The sequence below is a fragment of the Sinohyriopsis cumingii genome, chromosome 1 (assembly GCF_028554795.1).
Source record: "Sinohyriopsis cumingii isolate HCF-2022 chromosome 1, ASM2855479v2, whole genome shotgun sequence".
Taxonomy (NCBI): domain Eukaryota; kingdom Metazoa; phylum Mollusca; class Bivalvia; order Unionida; family Unionidae; genus Sinohyriopsis; species Sinohyriopsis cumingii.
The window spans coordinates 57,013,482-57,034,278 of NC_142961.1; the positions used below are offsets into that span (position 1 = coordinate 57,013,482).

At 34.3% G+C, this 20,797-nt stretch overlaps 1 protein-coding gene across 1 annotated transcript in view; it reads right to left on the reverse strand.

The window, feature by feature from the left end:
* Positions 1–761: 761 nt before the first annotated feature.
* Positions 762–20,797, reverse strand: part of LOC149806917 (E3 ubiquitin-protein ligase MIB1-like) — a 201,240-nt gene continuing 181,204 nt past the window's right edge. The window contains exons 21-22 of the mRNA XM_089959672.1: positions 15,908–16,011; positions 762–13,814 (exon numbers count right to left, since the gene is read on the reverse strand). Of these exons, the coding sequence (XP_089815798.1) occupies positions 13,674–13,814; positions 15,908–16,011 (245 nt within the window). The 3' untranslated portion in view covers positions 762–13,673. The remainder of the gene's footprint in view (positions 13,815–15,907; positions 16,012–20,797) is intronic.

A 20,797-nucleotide genomic window follows, 5' to 3' on the forward strand; every position in this document is an offset into this window, starting at 1 on the left:
TAGATATCAGCACAGCTAATTGATCAACACATTTCCCCACAAAGCAGGTGGCTAAAGCAGGACTGGCAAGTATTTGAATTTTCCCGCACACCTATTATATGCGAACGGAGGACTCGCGCCTCAGTGATTTTTTGCGTCCCAGATCGAAAAGTGGCGTCCAAATACGTGTAATTACGCGTTTCCGAGACCTCTGTTAGGCAAAGTGAAAAATGTAGAGAGACTTTAAACACATTCATTCATTCAGGTTTCATATCCGTTTTCGGGAATCCTTCATCAGTTTGCAGATGTGTTCAGATAATTTGAGAGGAACTGTTTACATCATTCACTGAAATTACTAAAGTGCTCACTGACTGGATTAACATATTTTGGGATTATCAAGACCTCATTCAAAGACATTATGGATTACATCATTATGGTATATCAGGACATTTAACTCCATTGGCATTCATTTGGAACATTCTATACTGTTGGGTTTATGATAGAACATTTACGATTATTTGAGATTTAACTGACAATACTTTAAGTAGTAACTCAAGTATTTATTGGATTGGGGGTTAATCCCTGTCAAGGGAGATCACTCTAACTGCTACCTAGCTGGGCAGATCACTTTCAGCTTCTTAGCTTGGGAGGGCTGGATACGATGTGGTAGTAGTCCTCCTAAGGAATTATGATCAGATAACGTATTTGAAGAAGAAAATAGTGAATATACAGTAAATGATATTAATTAATGAAATATTGTGTGAAATAATAAGATAAACAAATTCTCTTTTTATGTCTTTGTATTTTATATGCCGAATAAAACAAGCTACCACATGGATAATTCACATACGTAACAAATGACAAAACTTGTTTATTCCAGTTCATCACAGTTGTAGTTTTTCAACCAACAAATGCAGCATATATGGTAATATGGAAAACACACCTATTCAAAGCATGCAAACAAGAATAAATATTTAATATACGTTAACAAGGTGGCAGGACAGGTACTTGAAGATAAATTGGACATGTTTGAGGTAAAGCTGATTTTGACATATTTCATTCAATTTTACTGTCAAAAGTAGAATAATATAAGGTATATGTCACCTTTATTTTCATAGTTTGACTAGTACCACAAGTCTCCAACACTTAACATTCTATAGGATATCTGATTACAGAAAGAAGTCAGAAGTTTTACAATTGAGCAATTAATTCATAACTATGTCAGATACATGAATCTTTTAAAATGTAAATCCATATATTGCATTGGTGATAAACTTAATACACATTACATGTACAGACATAGTTACAAATGTCTCTTATACATTAAAACAAATTTCTAAAATCTGATGTCCCAAATATACTGACATAAATAATGTTATGAAAATTTACTGATTCAGAAGTATTATGTACAGCAGACTGGGTTTAGAGATGATCGCCATCCTTAAAAAAAAATTATTAAAATTCTTGTGCTATAATTTCTGTTTTTCAATTTTACATTGGTCGAAAGTCAGCTTTAATTTTGTTCCAAACAAGTTTAAAAAATGTCAGAAATGTGAGTAAATCCACATCTCATGAATGCCATTTTTGTCACAGATTAGAATGTTTCAATGATCCTCAGGTTTTTAGAATCATAAATGTTCCTGAAAGCCTATAAAACACATGACATACGAATTTATTTAACAGATCTGTGTGATACCATTTCAAACTTACAGTATACATTTCTGTATAAGGGGGTGCTCACTAGTTATTATGTACTTTTGAGAGGGTGATGTATGCAAGGTGAAGCTGCTTGCATTTAAAACATACACAGAGGAGAGATTGTTGGAATACCTCTATGCTACATTGATGTAATGTGGCTGACATGTCTTTGGATATTGTACTTGTGGAAATTGTACAGGATCTAAGCACACAGCTAACTAAAATGACTGCTCCTTTTTGCTCAAAAAATCAACCTGAATTAGTTTAAAGTACACTATTGTAGCAGTTATTAAAACTGGGAAAATGAATTTCACCAGACTAGACAATACCAGCTTCTGGAAGACAATTTATGAGTTACCAAATATATAAAATGTAAAAAACAGTTATTGGCTCTTTTCTTTCACAATTTACCTCTGAAGTTCAGGAAGCGAAATTGACCAAGTGGAGCTAGCACTTTTTTTAAAGGTGTACAACTAGAGTAAGGCCAAACTATATACTCTATAACCCATATTACACCCATCAATCATAAAACAAATGAAAGGGAAATAAATTTTCTTCAAAAAATACCTAAGATATACAAGGTCTTTTTTAAATAGTCAGTATAACCTGTGAGGAAATGCAGTGAAATTCTCTTTCTTTAAAATTCTAACCATGTGCAACACACTAACCTATAGAGCACCACCTAATATATGTTACTTTCACACTGAAACAAGTTCTGAAGCATCAAGTTTTTAACAAATTAAAAACAAAGAAATTATTTAACAAAATGTTTTGTAACATGGTTCACCAGTATGAACTCGTACTGTATAATATCAAGTCAAATACTTATAATCCTATAACTGATATCTCATTAAAATTGTTAAAAAAGTGCTTCAGTTTCATATGACATTCATATATGCATCAATTTGTAGTCTCACATGTGGATTTGTCTCATTATTACTAAAGCAAACAAAAAGGACATATAGTTCGTTAAATGCTTGTCTGTCAAAATTCACAAAAGTCCAAAGACACCTATATGTAGTCACAGAAAAAATATAGTCATGGCAAAATATGAATTGATTTAAAACAACATGTACTTGGATGACTTTATGCAATTTTTATAACACAACTGTACAAAATGCCCTTGTTAATTTGTATATGTACAGCATAAGCATACAAGCTACACTGAGCAAGACAGAAAGTTACAAGTCTTGGGCCTGCATGTCAAGCCACAATCAAAGCATTGCAGCAGAATAAATGACCTTGCCCTCAAGGACGATCAAACATGTCAAAGATTGGATTGTTCTAGCTACACTAGTATAAAACAGGAGTCTCTCATGATGAGACCAATGCTCTTCTAGCCAGAAAGAATTTCCAGAAATTCAGGACTGACCATTTCTTCTTTATAACTGCTGAGTAGTGAAACCATCTTGGATAACAAAAGTGATACATACTGGCTGTAAGATCAACACCATTTTCATTCAGGACAAACAAGACACTATAGGAAGGGTTTTGGTGAAAAAACCCCATTTCATACAACCATGCAGTCTGGAGAATTAGAGACAAGATTTTCAATGTATTCATTGTGGCAGCCATATCTGAGGTCAGATCAACATTATGTTCATTCAGGATGAACTTGATATCACAATTATTCTTCTGGTGAAAACCCCATGTAGATACGACATTGTACTTAGGAGTAGCAATAACGATTTTCAAGATAGCTAACTTTGTGGCCACAATGAATATCAAATTAGCACCATTTCACTTTTGTACCATTAAGACATGATATTTTCTGAAGAAAACCCAAAGATGATATGACCTTCCAACTAGGAGGAGTAGTTATATGATTTCAAGATGGCCACAGTGGCAGCCATACTGGATTTGTCAGATTGGAACAATTTCTTATTTATGGCCAACCAGACATGATGAGAAATCTTCCAGTGAAAAACCCATGCTAATGTAACTTTCCCTTCAGGAGGAACAGCAATGAGAGTTTCAAGATGGCTGCTGTGTTATCACCATGTTAGATGTCATACCCTCACCATTTTCATTTAGGACCAACCAGACATCAAAACAAGTCATGTAGTTAAAACCCTATGCTGATATAACCATCCATTCAGAAACAGCTCCAAAATTTTTTTCAAGATGTCACTGTGGTGAGCGGTGGTCATCAACTATGTATATAACGAGAAAGAGCTGATCAATTAGTTCATTCTTATTTCCCATATTCTTATTTTAATATTGGTCTCCAGATGTGTTTAATGCTGTTTTTAACATAATTTGAAAAATCTGTTTGCCTTATTCATTGGCATTACAAAGTGATCTTTGACTCTGGACTAGAATATTATTCTGGGGCTAGTATGAACTTATTCAAAGGAGTTATGGGCAATGCTGTTGTGATACATCAAGACTGTTTGTTGGTTTTGGTTCTTTCTGTTACTTAGTTTATGACCAGAGAGTCAACGGGAATCATAAAAATCTTCTGGTGAAAACAACATGTTGATATAACTTTCTGTTCAGGAGGAGTAGCAATAATAAGATTTTCAATATGGCTACCATGGTGGTCATATTGGCTGTCAGACTGGCACCATCTGTATTTAGAACCAACTAGACATTGTAAGAAGTCTTTTAGTGGAAACCACATGCATATAACCATCCACTCAGGAGTAGCAATAACAATTGGCAAGATGATCCATGGTACTCTTTAAATGTGTTGGGGAATTTTCTTCTTTCTGGTTCATCTCGGTATCTTCAACAGAAACTTCAAAACACAGCTGCTGAAATGATCCTTTGGGTACCAAGAACTGAGCACACCTCCCCCTGCTATGTACCCTCTACTTGATACCTGTTTGCTCCAGAATCAAACACAAAATATGTTCTCTATGCTACATTTCAATGACTGTCTCCAGTCCAAAATACCTATCTGACCTCAATCACATGTACACCTCTTCTTGGTACTTATGCGTATCTTCCCACACCTGTATTATCATTATTTCCATTATCAAAACGAAGTCCTAATGACAATGTTCTTTGTGTGTCTGGGTCCAGCTACTTGAAATGAACTTCCTGCTGAACAACACTGTGACCTCATTAAAGACGGCTCTTAAAACTCACCCCATTTCAACTGCAAAACAGGCTTAATACTCTGCAATGTTTCCTTGGCTTAGTTCTTTCCAGCATGCTTTTGTTTGTAATTTCATCAGGTTTGTTTCCGTAATCCGATTGATATATATATATATATATATATATATATATATATATATATATATATATATATATATATATATATATATATCCTAACATGTTAATTCATATTGTACAGCGCTCTGGGTTTCTTCAGATTAAGCACTTTACTAAGTCCTCATCATTATTATTTTTAGAAACACATACTATTCTTAGCAACACACAGTAGATTTCATGCCACAGACTTTGAGGACTGAAATTACTACAAAAAAAAGGATATGTTAGTGATATTTTAATTCATGTAAATTTGTTGACAAGGACGTCTTCTGTGAAGCATCATAGTTCAAAGAGTTTAAAAATTCAAATCAACTAAATCCAAACAAGATTGCCATGGCCTGCATGTCAAACTTGCCACTGAACTTTGGATAAATTGGAGTATTGGTAAATTGATGTCAAGATGTATTAACATACTAAGTAACATGAAAGTCCAAATGTACTTGAGAAACTTAGTACACAAAAAACTTTAACACCCAGGTCAATGTTGGATATGAATGGATGGACATGCAAGCAAAGCCACTGCAATGTACCACCAAATGCAGAGTCAACAAAAATCCATACCCCACACATAAAAGTTAATTAACAATATGTCCCAATATAATAATGGAAGTAAATATGTACAAATCATATTACAATATGTGGAATTGAAATAACTGAACCAATATTCACAAAATGAAAAACAAATGCAATGATACAAGCATGAAAATATCAATTTTTTTTAATACACTGATTTAAATAGGCATATTGTAACATGAAATATGTGGGTGAATGTATCAAGTTTGATCATGCAAATGTCATTTATGCCAATAAGTACTTTCAAAAATTTAAAATGTTACTGGTCAATACAATGAAACATTTATGATTCTTGAGTGACCTTGTTTTGGGAAGTAAAGCTTGTAAATTTCATACTATCATATTCTGAACTAGTTTCCTTCTGATAGGACTTGCTTCTGGATATCATGTTTTACCCAAAAACTTCTAATTTGAGTTCTTCTATGTCAAGAAATTAAATAAAAGTTCACATATACTACCCAACCATAGCCCTTTTTGTTCCACATTGCACACATCCTGATCCTGAGCAAAACTGTCATAAATACAAAACCTTTCTAAAAAAACCATAGTGCACTCAAAATTTAGTAACAGTGATAAAAAAATGTAGCATGAATTACAAGTAGTGATTTTATCCTTTTATGGAAAAACAAAATTTTAAATAACATTCATATATCTGACTGGATCAAGTTTATCAAAGTGTCCTTTAACTGCAAATAGAAACAAAGAAAGCAAAAGTTGTTCACTATTCCCTCTCTTATCAGCGTCTAACAACTTTACAAATCATTCTGCTAACAGTTTCTAATGTTAACCCCAGTTCATATAATCATGCTAACAGTTTATAATGTTAACTTCAGTTCATACAATCATGCTAACAGTTTATAATGTTAACCCCAGTTCATATAATCAAGCTAACAGTTTATAATGTTAACTCCAGTTCATATAATCATGCTAACAGTTTATAATGTTAACCCCAGTTCATATAATCAAGCTAACAGTTTATAATGTTAACTCCAGTTCATATAATCATGCTAACAGTTTATAATGTTAACTCCAGTTCATATAATCATGCTAACAGTTTATAACCCCAGCTCATACAATCATGCTAACAGTTTATAATGTTAACTCCAGTTCATATAATCATGCTAACAGTTTATAACCCCAGCTCATACAATCATGCTAACAGTTTATAATGTTAACTCCAGTTCATATAATCATGCTAACAGTTTATAACGTTAACTCCAGTTCATATAATCATGCTAACAGTTTATAATGTTAACTCCAGTTCATATAATCATGCTAACAGTTTATAATGTTAACCCCAGCTCATACAATCATGCTAACAGTTTATAATGTTAACTCCAGTTCATATAATCATGCTAACAGTTTATAACGTTAACTCCAGTTCATATAATCATGCTAACAGTTTATAATGTTAACTCGAGTTCATATAATCATACTAACAGTTTATAACGTTAACTTCAGTTCATATAATCATGCTAACAGTTTCTGTTAACCCCAGTTTATATGATCAAGCTAACAGTTTATAATGTTACCCCCCCACCCTCATACAGTCATGCTAACACTTTCTAACACAATCTGAGAGAAGAATGAACCTGCTGCCTCTCAGTTAAAGTGAAACTTTTTTCTTCTGAAACTCAACTGTTACGATCTGACAATTTCCTATAAATCAATTATTAAAATATAATGAAAATAATAAGAATCCCAAAAGACTAAGGTGTGTATTGAAGAAAATGTATTGGTGAAATTCTGTATGCACCCTAAAGCATTTATGCCTGTCTGATCATGGTCTACATTGTTAACTAAAAAATTTGAATAAACAGCAAAGACTCACATCTGCCAGGACATGAAGTTACTGTAAATATAAGTCTACACTGTTTGTATGTTACATATATATTGGTTATTAAATTTGTACTAAAAATTTCCTTGTGGAGAAATTTGTTTTGGCAGAAGCCAATATGCTTGCAAGTCAGCTCAATTAAACAATGAATCCTCCAAAAAAATTTGCAGAGCAAAATTCAATAACCTATTATATACTTGAAATGAACAAATGAAAACACTATTCTGTACACCATCACAAAAATATAAACTTAAACATAATGTTATGACTTTCCAATAAAATGTGTCTTCTTCAAGTAACAGAATTTAAAATCCATGCCCATTATACATTCTCAAGAAAAGAAGGAATCTCATTCATTCTTATCATTTTTAATTGCTTAAAAGACGAGTCCAACTGCTAACTGCACATACCCAGATTTGCCATTACTTCTTTGTGATGTCATGTAACAGTGGTGATGTAAATGAAGTAACGATGTTGCACTGCTGATAAAATTTTCATGAGGATGAAACGATGCTACAAATTGTTCTCATCTTCCTGATGAAGTATTTACATTTCTGTATGCAATTATGCATTACAAATATCTAACCATTTTCATTTGCATTCAAATAGGATCTCTGAATTTTAATATATATAAAAATATGACTGTACAGTGTTTGTAATACATGTCTGTACTTTCAAATGGCACCCATTCCAATGTTTGCAATTTCATTTCCATGTCAGTGATATTGAAAAGCAACATAACATCCATATTGATCACTATACCACTGACATTGTCAACACACTGAACTTTCTAAAAATCCAAAACGCCAGTTTTCACTATCCTGCCTGGATGTCATGTTTTCTGTAAACAAAAGCAATCCTACATCACATGGTTGGCAATGACATGTGCAAATGTTTGACACGTTCAATACAGAAAAATAATGAATAGTAACAATTATGCAAAATTAATGGGAATACATTTAAAGAATATAATAAAAGCTAATACTTCAAAACTGTTACTTCAAACCCAGTGTTGTGTTGAGTGTCAAATGATGAAAAATGAAAAATGTCGCTTGATGAATAATATGAATATTTTTGTTTTCACATTTAAAAACAACTCAACTGGTCAGTTGGAAAAGATATATTCTACCCCCCCATTTTTCATACGTATCTGGAAGGGGTGAAACGATTAAGTGACATATCAGTGTATCAATACTTTTTTTAATATCAATTTATGTATATATACAATGGGTGAAGAATCAATACAAAAAGTATACTTGCACCCTACAAGTAACTTTAACCTTCAGCAGTTGTGAATAATCATCAGTCTTTAGCCTATTTATTCTTTAAATTGAGAATTCATTGAAGACAGCTGCGGCTGGCATATGCACTTATTTCTGTCAGCACAAAGAGAAAAAAACCTCTTGAAACATCACTCTCCTACAAATAAACACATGGTGACTAACTCAAGGGATTCAATATCTGCAACCCCCCCCCCCCCGCTTTGCAGATTCCATGCTAATTATTTTATCCAGAGACCATGTCCAGCCACTGACAAAATATATAAATGAAAAGAAGACATTCCAGATTTGTTCTCATTTTTAACTTAAGTACTTTACCAATTATTTAATAACCACTTTAATGCAATATTTATCTTTTGCTTTGCATCTGGTCTACTTGGATAGAATTTCATGGCTGCACTTTCGGTGTGTCCTGCAGTAACATTTGTTACATTCAGTTCGGACTAAATGTTACTGTTTATTCCAATCCAGAATAAAACACTAACCACCAACCAGAACTCACTGTAACTTGTTTACTGTGTGACAAACCAGAAGTATTTGCATCCATAATCAATCTAAACACATACAAAGCAACAGAGAAACTTCATGCTGAATTAGCTATTATATTATCCATAAATACTTAAATAGTAAAAGAGGGAACAGATTTGGAATATATCCTTTAATGCTGAAATATGTAATCAGCAACTGAACATACTGAAGAAACAAAAAATTACCACAGAATCACCAAAGGGGGCAGATTCCAAAGTGTACAACTTATAGCAGGCTTGTTAATTTTTCCTTTATTACTGACAGAAATGACTGACTGTGGCCACAACAAATGTTTTGCATCTGCAGGAAGTAGAATTTAAAAAATTTGTTTGATGGATGTCTCTGCTCGCCAACTCAGACTTTCTTTGCACAAGAAAATTCCTCTATTTTTTTTTAAGATAACACCATCATGCCTTCCAAATATAAGTGAAGACAGGAAATTAGTAATAAGGTACTTTAAAGCATTCATGTAGTGCAAAACGAAGGATGTGATCACTGATATCAATCAAATGAAGCAGCCTGATAAAGCTAAATAGGTTAATTAAAATCACTGACAACAAACAGGTAATCTGTTTTAAAGTGTGATGATAAGTCTATGTTTGTTATCTGTATACTGGAAATACAACCAACAGGTCAATACATATAAAATGACACCACCCTACCAAGGACAGACCTTCCATGATGAAAAGATCATCAAGTTGGTACATGTATTGATAATGTATTTTAAAGTAGGGTGTGTATTGTGAATTGCATCATTACGAAGCAGAGGTGTAACATTTCACCCTTAGGTATCTGGCATAATAAAAGGATTAGGGGTGAAGTGGAAGCAAAGTGGCTCTGTGTACACTTCTAGAGTCTTCCTACCCTCTACTCCACCTCCAATCTCACCTCTTATGGCATAAATCCCTACATTTCACCATCTACACTTACCGTAAGTGACCTGGCTGCATTATCTAATTATTTTCCTTGGAAAAGACATTGTCAGTATCTTCCAAATATACACTGTTAAATCATCATTAAATATACACTCTCTTTATAATTATGAAAAATAATTGGCATCCTTATGATTTCTAGCTGGTTCTAAATTTTTAAGCCAACTCTGTGTCAACAAGGTGCTTAAAATATTTACAAGAAAAGCATCACAATGAGTAAAGTGTCATGCATAATACTGTTGCTTATGAATGAAATTAAATCCAGACTGGTCGCAACATTCATAAAATCCCCTTTTTCTGTTGTGGTTGGAAAAAATTTCAGGGTTGGTAGGCAATAAGCAGGTTTGGTTGGGAGACTGGACACAAAGCTATTTTTCTTTTGGACCTAATATAATGAACAGTAGGTGCTGAAGTTGAATTGTTTTGTGAATAAACTTATTAAATTAAACCTACTGTCAATGTAGACTGGAAAATTATGATTATGACATCCTTCAAACATCAAAATATATTACTACAAGGTTCAGATAACAATACATATACATGTACATAAACTGTCCAACAGTTACACTATTAACAGTTTCTAAGTTAAGATTTCTAACATTATTGTGTTGTTTAGGTAACCATAAGCATACTGTGCCTTGCAGTCTCAAGGCACAGTGAGAGGGTGCAGAATAAGAGGCAGACAGAAAAACAGGTGGGAAGACAACATTAAAGAGTGGACAGGCATGGGGTTTGGAGATTCCCAAACGGCAGTAGAGAACAGGAAAGAAAATAGAGAATTGGTTGTGAAGTCATCTGTGGTGCCCCAACGACCTCATGGGTTATGGGATTGATTATGATGATAATGATGATGATGATGATACCCATAACTCTTCTTTATATGACACACATAATAACACCATACAAATAACATCATGGTGTAATATTAGGTAAAGGCATAACAATAGAGGCATCCAAATATATTTAAATGTCAATTCACTACACTAATCTGCATTGTGTCAAACATAAAATTGGAATTTTGAACCATGTGATAAAAAGAACCTTACATCTGTGCTCATTCCAACTGAAATTTATGACAGTGGTCAAATATTTTAAATCTTATGTACAAAAAAGTGCAGTGTAAAAAAAATCTTTTGGGCAATGAGACACTGTCGTAAAAAAAAATGTTATACAAAGGAATTTCCAACATAATAATATTGTTGCATCATGCTTCGAATCTTATTAGACTCTCTTAATAAACTGAATTTGAAAAGAGCACTCACCTTCTATACACAATACAACAATTATGAGATGTCAGATCATTTAAGGTTTAAAATGCATTTTGAAAATGTAAAAAATGATGGTCATGGCACAGGATGACAATGAAAGGATGAAGATGAAATCTGATACATCAAAGCTGAATACAAACTGTGATGGTGACCTCTCATTAAACATGAGATCCAAGCTGACCTGGTATCACTCACATGACTTAAATAACTTAACACTTGACCCATAAGCAAGGTTATGAAATACTGTAAGAACACAATTATGAGTGAACTATCTTCCCAGCATTACATCATGTCAAATTTTATCTATCTGACTATAGTCTGAGAAAAAAAATATTTCCAAATATAGACATAATTAATTTTGAGTCGCTTGCTCCTAACTGAACTCCTCCAAGATTAATATGATATATGATACAAATACCCTAAATAAACAATAAAAAGAACAAATCTATGATGATAACAATCCTGTATGAGCAAAATCTAATATCTCTTATACTCAACACTGAAGGGAGATGACACAGCCAAGAACACCAGGCTAATTGGTCATATGAGTAAGATCTCTTCCTTACAAAACAGTACATAAAGCTGCACCATCAATTTCTTTCAAATGAGATCTCTGTAGGTTTTTGAAATGTTATCACTCTACATGTGAACCAAACACATGACCAGCTATCCCATGCTTAATGCAATTAGCAAGCAGTGTCAACATTTTCTGTGTTCAGAGTCCATGAAAGTGCAAAGATGCTAACAAAATGGACAAGCAATGGAATCACTCCTTTGTTTAAGCCTGCCTCATATATGAACCAGCTTCAACGACTTCACATTTCATAACCCCTCATCATTCAAGCCAATACATACTGATTGGATAATTTGGGCAAAAACAAAAAATGTGTTAAAAAAATCAAACTTAATTATCCAAGGCTTTGAGGAAACAGAACTGTGTTATTTCAACAATTTCAGGATTATTATACCGATAAACATTTGTATATACTAGCTGACTTGTGTGATATGATAATGATTCTGTGGTTCTGCCCAAAAATCACTGGTCTGATCTTCAATAATCTATGGTAATTAGAGCATATACAAAGTGTTTCATTAGTAAGTATGGTTCAAATGATAGTTTCAGCATTTTACAGTCACGTTCATTGTGATTAAGAATGAATGGATAAAATGAGATTTCAATTTTTCTATATCAATTTCTCTTGAATGAAGAATCACTTGAATAGGTATGAAATCTAATTTTCATTTACAGTATCATTTTTTACTTTCTTTCATTTATACAGATCTCATTCATAATAAAACTAAATGGTTTTCTTGATTATATAAGCCTATTGAAATTTTTTTTATCAAATCTGGTCAGATATTGAATCACAGTGTTTCCCAAATTTACCCTCATTTGCACTTTAGAGACCCACTAATTTTTAATCTGACCCTCAGTTTTGATACCAAAGTTTGTTTTTTACTCAGCCTGACCCCCAGGTTTGACAGCAAAGAGATTTTTGACTCTCAGTCTTGTATCCCTATGGGATACACTGAAGTATTGACACACTAATATTAGTGGACCACACTCAAAACTGTATTCATCAAAGATCCTAAGGATTTAGTCCATTTACCAAGTTTGATCGAAATCACTTGACAAAGTTTTTTGAGTGATAACAAGCTCAGCATACTTGATGCAAGGTCACCTCAAATACGTGTGGATCTCGCACAATACTGAGCTCTTGTGAGATCTTACATAAGCCTATAGCAAGTTTTATATCTGGATCAGAAATATGTTTCTCAGATTGGTAATAAGCACAAACAATAGCTGCAAGATCACCTCATTATTAAGCACTGACACTACAGTATTTGCACTATAAAATGAACACAGGTAATTACTAAGAATAAAAATAATTAAGTCTTCATTTTTTTAAAATTTCTTCTGTGTTTTTTTTATTCTCTGTGTAAAATGAAGGTTTCCACAATTTGTTTTCAGTGAATAAAAAGACTCCACTGCATAAATAAGTAGTAGGAAAGATAAAACATATTCTTCCTTTTACTACTTATATATCTTACAAAAATACCAATACTGTTCGAAATGTCACCTATAGGACAATATATAATCTCGCTCTGCAGATAAAGTTTGGCCAATGTAGCATTCAGTGGGTGTTAAGTTTCAGATTGAGCACAGCCAGGATATTCAATGTCCTGAAAAATGACATCATCCTATATTATTGAGCAGAGTTATACATCTAGGTTTCTTAGTTTTACTAATATATCTGCAAAATGACTTGTTAAAAAGAAATACAATCTGGTAATTAGGTAGAGAAATTAATTTTTTTCTTGTAAATGTGATGATGGAGTGATTATGGCAGGAGGTGATTTAATACAGAAGAATCCTATTCTTCACAGGTTTGCGGCAAATTGGACACTCATCCATTCGATCTCCACACATCTGGCATGTACCATGTCCACACATGAAGATCATGTTCCTCAGTCGGTCCATACACACCGGGCAACAGGTCTGAAAGTATGAACACCTCTTATATATATATATATATATATATATATATATATATATATATATATATATATATATATATATATATATATATATATATATCTATATCTATCTGATATCACTGAAGAACAATTACATCATACAATGAATTTCCAAATTAATAACACTATTGCAAGCATTTACGCAATCATATGTCTATTAATATTAATTTCTTTTTTAGTGTGAAATAAATTGCTCATTTTGAAATGGACAAAATATCATACAATCATTGTTATGTCTAAAGGAATGTTTTTGTATGTCATGGGTCATTCATCTATCACTCCATACAGTAAGGTAGTGCTGGTTTTAATGGCACTTTTACCACATTATTGGCTATACCATGTTGAGGAAATGGGAGCTAAGTGACTTTCCCCAAGGACACACTAAGGCAGCCATTCCAGCTGGTCTTGGCGAGTATTGGACATGCAACCCTTGAACTAGGAGTCTGAGGCTCCACCGACTGAGCTACAATCCCATGATACCATGTGATCATTTGGTACTTTTGAGATCACATTTTAATTTTCACCACTGTCACAAAATTCAAATGTTATCTCCAAATCTGAATGATAAAAGTTTCTTAAATGTGACACAGTGATATTACAAAGAATTTCTTGTTGATATAAATTTTGTTGTTGGTACCTCTATGTATCAGAACATCAAGCAAAAAGACTTGCGTATTATCTAATAAGGCTCCAAATTGTACATGGTAATTTCCTGCACTAAAGAACTAAAAGGCATTTAGTACCTTCCTCACAAGTGTACAAGCAAGCAATGGGGAAAACTGCAAGAAGGAACCAGGTGACATCAAGAAAGCTAATAAATATTTACTGATATATGGAACCACATGACACTAAGCGTCTTTTCTGCTTAAACAGTGACTTGGACAGTTTGTTATGATACTGTACTACATTAATTGGCATTTGGCCCCAAAACATGGGAGATGCAAGATGTGTGTAAGGGAATGGAAGAAGACATGAAATTTTCACTGGATGTAATCAGTGCTAAGTATATTTATGTGTTTATAATTACTGTTTGAGAGGTACCACTCTCAACAATGTAATCTGAGTGGATTTCATATCTGAAAAGGTTAGCATTAAGACTGGTTAGCCTAGTGCCAGGATAATGTGACTGGGTGGGGCATCATGCTACATGTCTGTGGCATGATGTCCCAGTGATAGACATCACTATAAACTGCCACACTGCAGACACTGTAGCAATATAAATGAAAAACTGTTAAAGCTATGTTAAAAATCCCAAACACACGCATTCATATTTTATATGTCCAAATGTAAATATTGCATTTATTTTGTGGGATTCAAAACAGTTTACATCACCGTATGATGAGAAGTTAGAGTATGTCATGGTGGAAATCTGTAAACAGCAAAAACTATACAAAGGTAAACTGCTTCTTATTTCAATAAAATCTACCCATAATTAATGAAATAATGAAAATAAATATAATCATGTTTTAACTCTTAGTTTCTAAAGTCAGCCATGATGATGCTAGTATTCAGTTTTATGGCAATCCTCCAAGTAGTTTATGACGAGTAGTGATAAGAAACTTGTGCTAATGGATGAGTGAAAACGGGCAAAAGACCATCCCATAAATTCTACTTTTCTATCACCAGCAAACTGAATAAGATACAGTATCAGCAGAAAATGACTGGTTGACAAACTTTACTCTATTCAGTGGTGAATCCTGCCATTCTACAAAACCAATATTTACCTCAAATAATGGAAGAAGGATGAAACACTTCTAATTTCTTCACTGAAAGACATACCACAGCACTCCCTTGCTATAATAAGCCCTAATATAACCAATTTGCTAATATCAGAAACACCTAATATGAAAACCAAAAACACAAGAATATTGACAGGAACACATCACATTACTATGTATCTCATCTTATTATATATACAAACTTCAATGTTTGGTGTCATACCTAGTATTCTGATTCACCATTTATAATACTACATTTTATTTGAATTTTCACCATCCACTTTGAGACACTCTTTATGCATACTTAGGTTACTTTTACAAGGAATGGATCACCTACCTGATCTTTGATATCCTGCAGCTGTTGCTGAAGCTTTTGTAAGTCCTTGGTCACATCCTTGGCTCCATTATTCATAATACCAGCAGGCTGGGGTGCAGGAGGGGCTACAACAGACACAAATTATATAGAATCAGTCAAATACTATCAACTTTAGAAAATTAAAAAGTCCTTAAGACATGTCAGCATTGTAAAAAAGAATAGTTGTGAATATTCTTTTGCTGCAATGAATATATTATTAACAGTTATTTGTAAGAAATACAATACCATGTTTATGGCATGTTTTCAGATGGGCAAAACTACTTTTTGCCGTATGAAGGCATATTAAATTATGTTAATTTGTGCCTGAAAATGCAGCCATATCTGTATTAAAACCATGATTTTATGTGTATTTTCTGAAAAGAACTGCCATATTTGTAATCATACAGTCCACTTTTTAATCCTTTGGTAATAAGTGATCATTAAAATTCTACATACAACAGGGATCACATATTTTAAAATTTTTGAAGTAAGCCATGCATTGATACATACATGTAAAGGAGAACTGGCAGCTTAACAATGTAAACAGTTAAATTTACCAATCTCACTGTATCCTAAAAGTAATTCTATTATAAAATATGCACAAAAATGCAAAAATGTCCAAAATGTTCTCTGCTGAGTTCCTTCAAATTTGAGTATTTAATTTCTTCCTAAAAAGTATGCACCAAATTAAGAAACAAAAAATAGCATATTTTTCAAAATATTCATGATGGATATGGTTCAGATAGGACAGAATAAAATTCCAAAATTGGACATTCTGTATTTCTAATAAGAGTTTTGTATTTAAGCTAATATGAATAAATAAAATTAAACCCGTTCATAGGTACCTGACTTTGTATAGTAATTGATACAATAATATCAACAGGTGTGAAACTGCCTCAGGGATTCACTGTGAACATATGTAGTACATTATGACCCCAAAACCAGCCTTGACCAAGTCTGGAAGTAACCATTGGATTTCATGGGTAAACAGTGATCTTGAACAAACAGTCTAAAAGACAGCAGCAAGAATAAGCCTTATGTGATTTGAAACATACATGTATGTTGATACTATGACTTTACATGAATGCACATCAAACTAGAGAGTAACATGTTTGAATCCACCCCATTTGTTTTAGCTCAAATGGTTCTTTTTCAGTCAGTGTCCAACTACACTCTTACTAAATATAACAACCTAGAATTACATGAAAAGTGATAGGCATATATCTGTGCGATTTAAAAATGATGTAATCTGCATTTTAATTTCATTTTAAGGAAATAAATATGACTGAGTCTGAATTTCAGCATAGGGTATAACCATGTAATGACTTCATAACTTTCACGAAAGACAATGTGGGGACCTATTTATATTTTTAAGTTAACTTTCAACATATGAGTCTAGTCATATAATAACTTTTAACTTCCATGAAAGACAATGTGGGGACCTATTTATATTTATGGAGTTAACATTAAACACTAAGTATAGTCATATAATGACATCACAACTTTCACGAAAGACAATGTGGTTACCATTTACATTTATGGAGTTAACTTTCAACATATGGGTACAGTCATAAAAGGACTTCACAACTTCATTAAAGAAACTATGTGGGAACCTATTTATATTTATGGAGTCGACCTTCCTTGTAAAGATGAAGGAGTGGAGGTGGTGGGGGGAAGCTGAGGGTAAACCTGCACATGCAAGATATAATGATCAAAACTGTTCCTGACTAATATCTCAAAACTGTCAATGAATTTTCCAGACCACTGCAGTATATTCATACAAAAAACATCTTATACAATTTATACTAGATGTCTGAGCTGCAACATTTTCTTTTCAGACCAAAAAGACCTTGGAATGAAAGTAGGCATAAAGTTTTACGGAAATCCTCCAATTAGCTTAGAAGTAGTAGTGATAACAAACTTAGATAGATGGACATTAGACGATTTACAATGGGCAACAGGTCATCTCATAAGCTCTTCTGGTCTATAACCTTTAGGACTGAAAATGTTATTATTACATGATATCTTTAGGTCAATGTCACATAAGCTGATGAATAATTTAGATATAAATGTATGAGACATGTCTAGTCTTATTTTGTATAATATAATGTGCAACCAAAAATAATCTATTTGTACAACTTGATACACCTACTCAGGCATCATTATAGCAAAACAACTCTGTCTTGCATTGACTTTCTGCTCCTTTATTTAATAATGTGATGACAAGGATAACAAGTGTTCTGTGGAGTCCAGTGACTCGCATTCATCTCTGGAATGATATATCCACCATCTCTATCCAACTTATTTTTAAAACAAAACTTTAAGACTACTGACAATACCATATTAAGTGGCAGAAATGTGATGCTTATGTCTTGCCAAGATTAAGTTGGTGATTTTGGATTGTTTCTGGTGTTTAACAGCTAAGGAACACTAATAGTTTTTTAGTGCCTAGGAAATCAGAAATGTCTTGAACAAGTACACATCATGTTGCCAATCTGGGCTGACTTGTCTTTAAGATCTGAACCTGCACCCTTTCTATCACCAGTCCAACAGTCTAACCACTAAACCGCCAAGGGTAATTTTTATAAAACAATTATCTTACACTGTTTGCAAAGTTAAAACATTTGCTAGAATCTGACTGTAAAGGATTGGGTAGCACATTTTCTGGTGTGTTCTAACATACATTTAAACATTGAAAATCTTGTACGATTCCAACCGTATATTCTTGTGAGAAAGTTAGATTCAACTGCAAATGATATACACACCGATCTGACATGATACACTAGCAGATCTGGGACTATGATGTTTGTTCCACACTTAGAGTACCACGATCAGAGCACGCCTCCCAGCTGCTCTGTACCCTACACTGACTATCCATTCGATCCAGAATCAAACACTAAATTTGTTCTCTGCACTACGTTTCACTGACGGACTCTAGTCCAACATACCTGTCTGACCTCACCCATGTAAGATACTTACACTCCTCTTCTGACAATTGTATACTCATTATTCCCACTATGAAAACAAAGTCATATGGACAGCGTTCTTTCGCATACCAGGGCCCAGCAACGTGGAATGAATTGCCCACTGAACTTAGACACAATGACACAGTGATCCCATTCAAGAGTGCTCTCAAAACTCACTTATTTCGACTGCAAGAACAAACTTACAACCTAATAAAGTTTCCTACCTTAAATATTCTCAGCATGTTTTTTATGTTTTCTAATTTCATGGTGTTTGTTTTTGTAATCATATCATTGTATATGTTTTTTTATCTTATAGGTGTTGTCTAATGTTGTAAAGCGCTTAGAGCTTCTAAGATTAGGTGCTATACAATAGTCCTCATTATTATTATTATTAATAGTTCTAACAAACTGCAATTGACCCAGGTCTGCCAGTATTTATGTGACAGCATGTTGGGGTAGATGCTGTCTGCCAGTATTTATGTGACAGCAGGTTGGGGTAGATGCTGTCTGCCAGTATTTATGTGACAGCAGGTTGGGGTATATGCTGTCTGCCAGTATTTATGTGACAGCATGTTGGGGTAGATGCTGTCTGCCAGTGTATTATATGACAGCAGGTTTGGGTATATGATGTATGCCAGTGTATTATGTGACAGCAGGTTGGGGTATATGCTGTCTGCCAGTGTATTATGCGACATCTGGATAGGGTATATGCTGTCTGCCAGTGTTTATGTGACAGCATGTTGGGGTATATGCTGTCTGCCAGTGTTTCTGCAACAGCAGGTTGGGGTAGATGCTGTCTGCCAGTGTATTATATGACAGCAGGTTCGGGTATATGATGTATGCCAGAGTATTATGTGACAGCAGGTTGGGGTATATGCTGTCTGCCAGTGTATTATGTGACATCTGGTTGGGGTATATGCTGTCTGCCAGTGTTTATGTGACAGCAGGTTGGGGTATATGCTGTCTGCCAGTGTTTCTGCAACAGCAGGTTGGGGTATATGCTGTCTGCCAGTGTTTATATGACATCACGTTGGGGTAGATGCTGTCTGTCAGTGTATTATGTGACAGCAGGTAGGGGTATATGCTGTCTGCCAGTGTTCATGCAACAGCAGATTGTGGTAGATGCTGTCTGCCGGTGTTTATGTGACAGCAGGTTGGGGTATATGCTGTCTGCCAGTGATTATGTGACAGCAGGTTGGGGTATATGATGTCTGCCAGTGTTTATGTGACAGCAGGTTGGGGTAGATGCTGTCTGCCAGTGTTTCTGCAACAGCAGGTTGGGATATATGCTGTCTGCCAGTGTTTATGTGACAGCAGGTTGGGGCATATGCTGTCTGCCAGTGTTTTTGCAACAGCAGGTTGGGGTATATGCTGTCTGCCAGTGTTTATGTGACAGCAGGTTGGGGTATATGCTATCTACCAGTGTTTATATGACAGAAGGTTGGGGTATATGCTGTCTGCTAGAGTTTATGTGACAGTAGGTTGGGGCATATGCTGTCTGCCAGTGTTTCTGCAACAGCAGGTTGGGATATATGCTGTCTGCCAGTGTTTATGTGACAGCAGGTTGGGGCATATGCTGTCTGCCAGTGTTTTTGCAACAGCAGGTTGGGGTATATGCTGTCTGCCAGTGTTTATGTGACAGCAGGTTGGGGTATATGCTATCTACCAGTGTTTATATGACAGAAGGTTGGGGTATATGCTGTCTGCTAGAGTTTATGTGACAGTAGGTTGGGGTATATGCTGTCTGCCAGTGTTTATGTGACAGCACATTGGGGTATATGCTGTCTGCCAGCATTTATGTGACAGCAGGTTGGGATATATGATGTCTGCCAGTGTTTATGTGACAGCAGGTTGGAATATATGCTGTCTGCCGGTGTTTATGTGACAGCAGGTTGGGGTATATGCT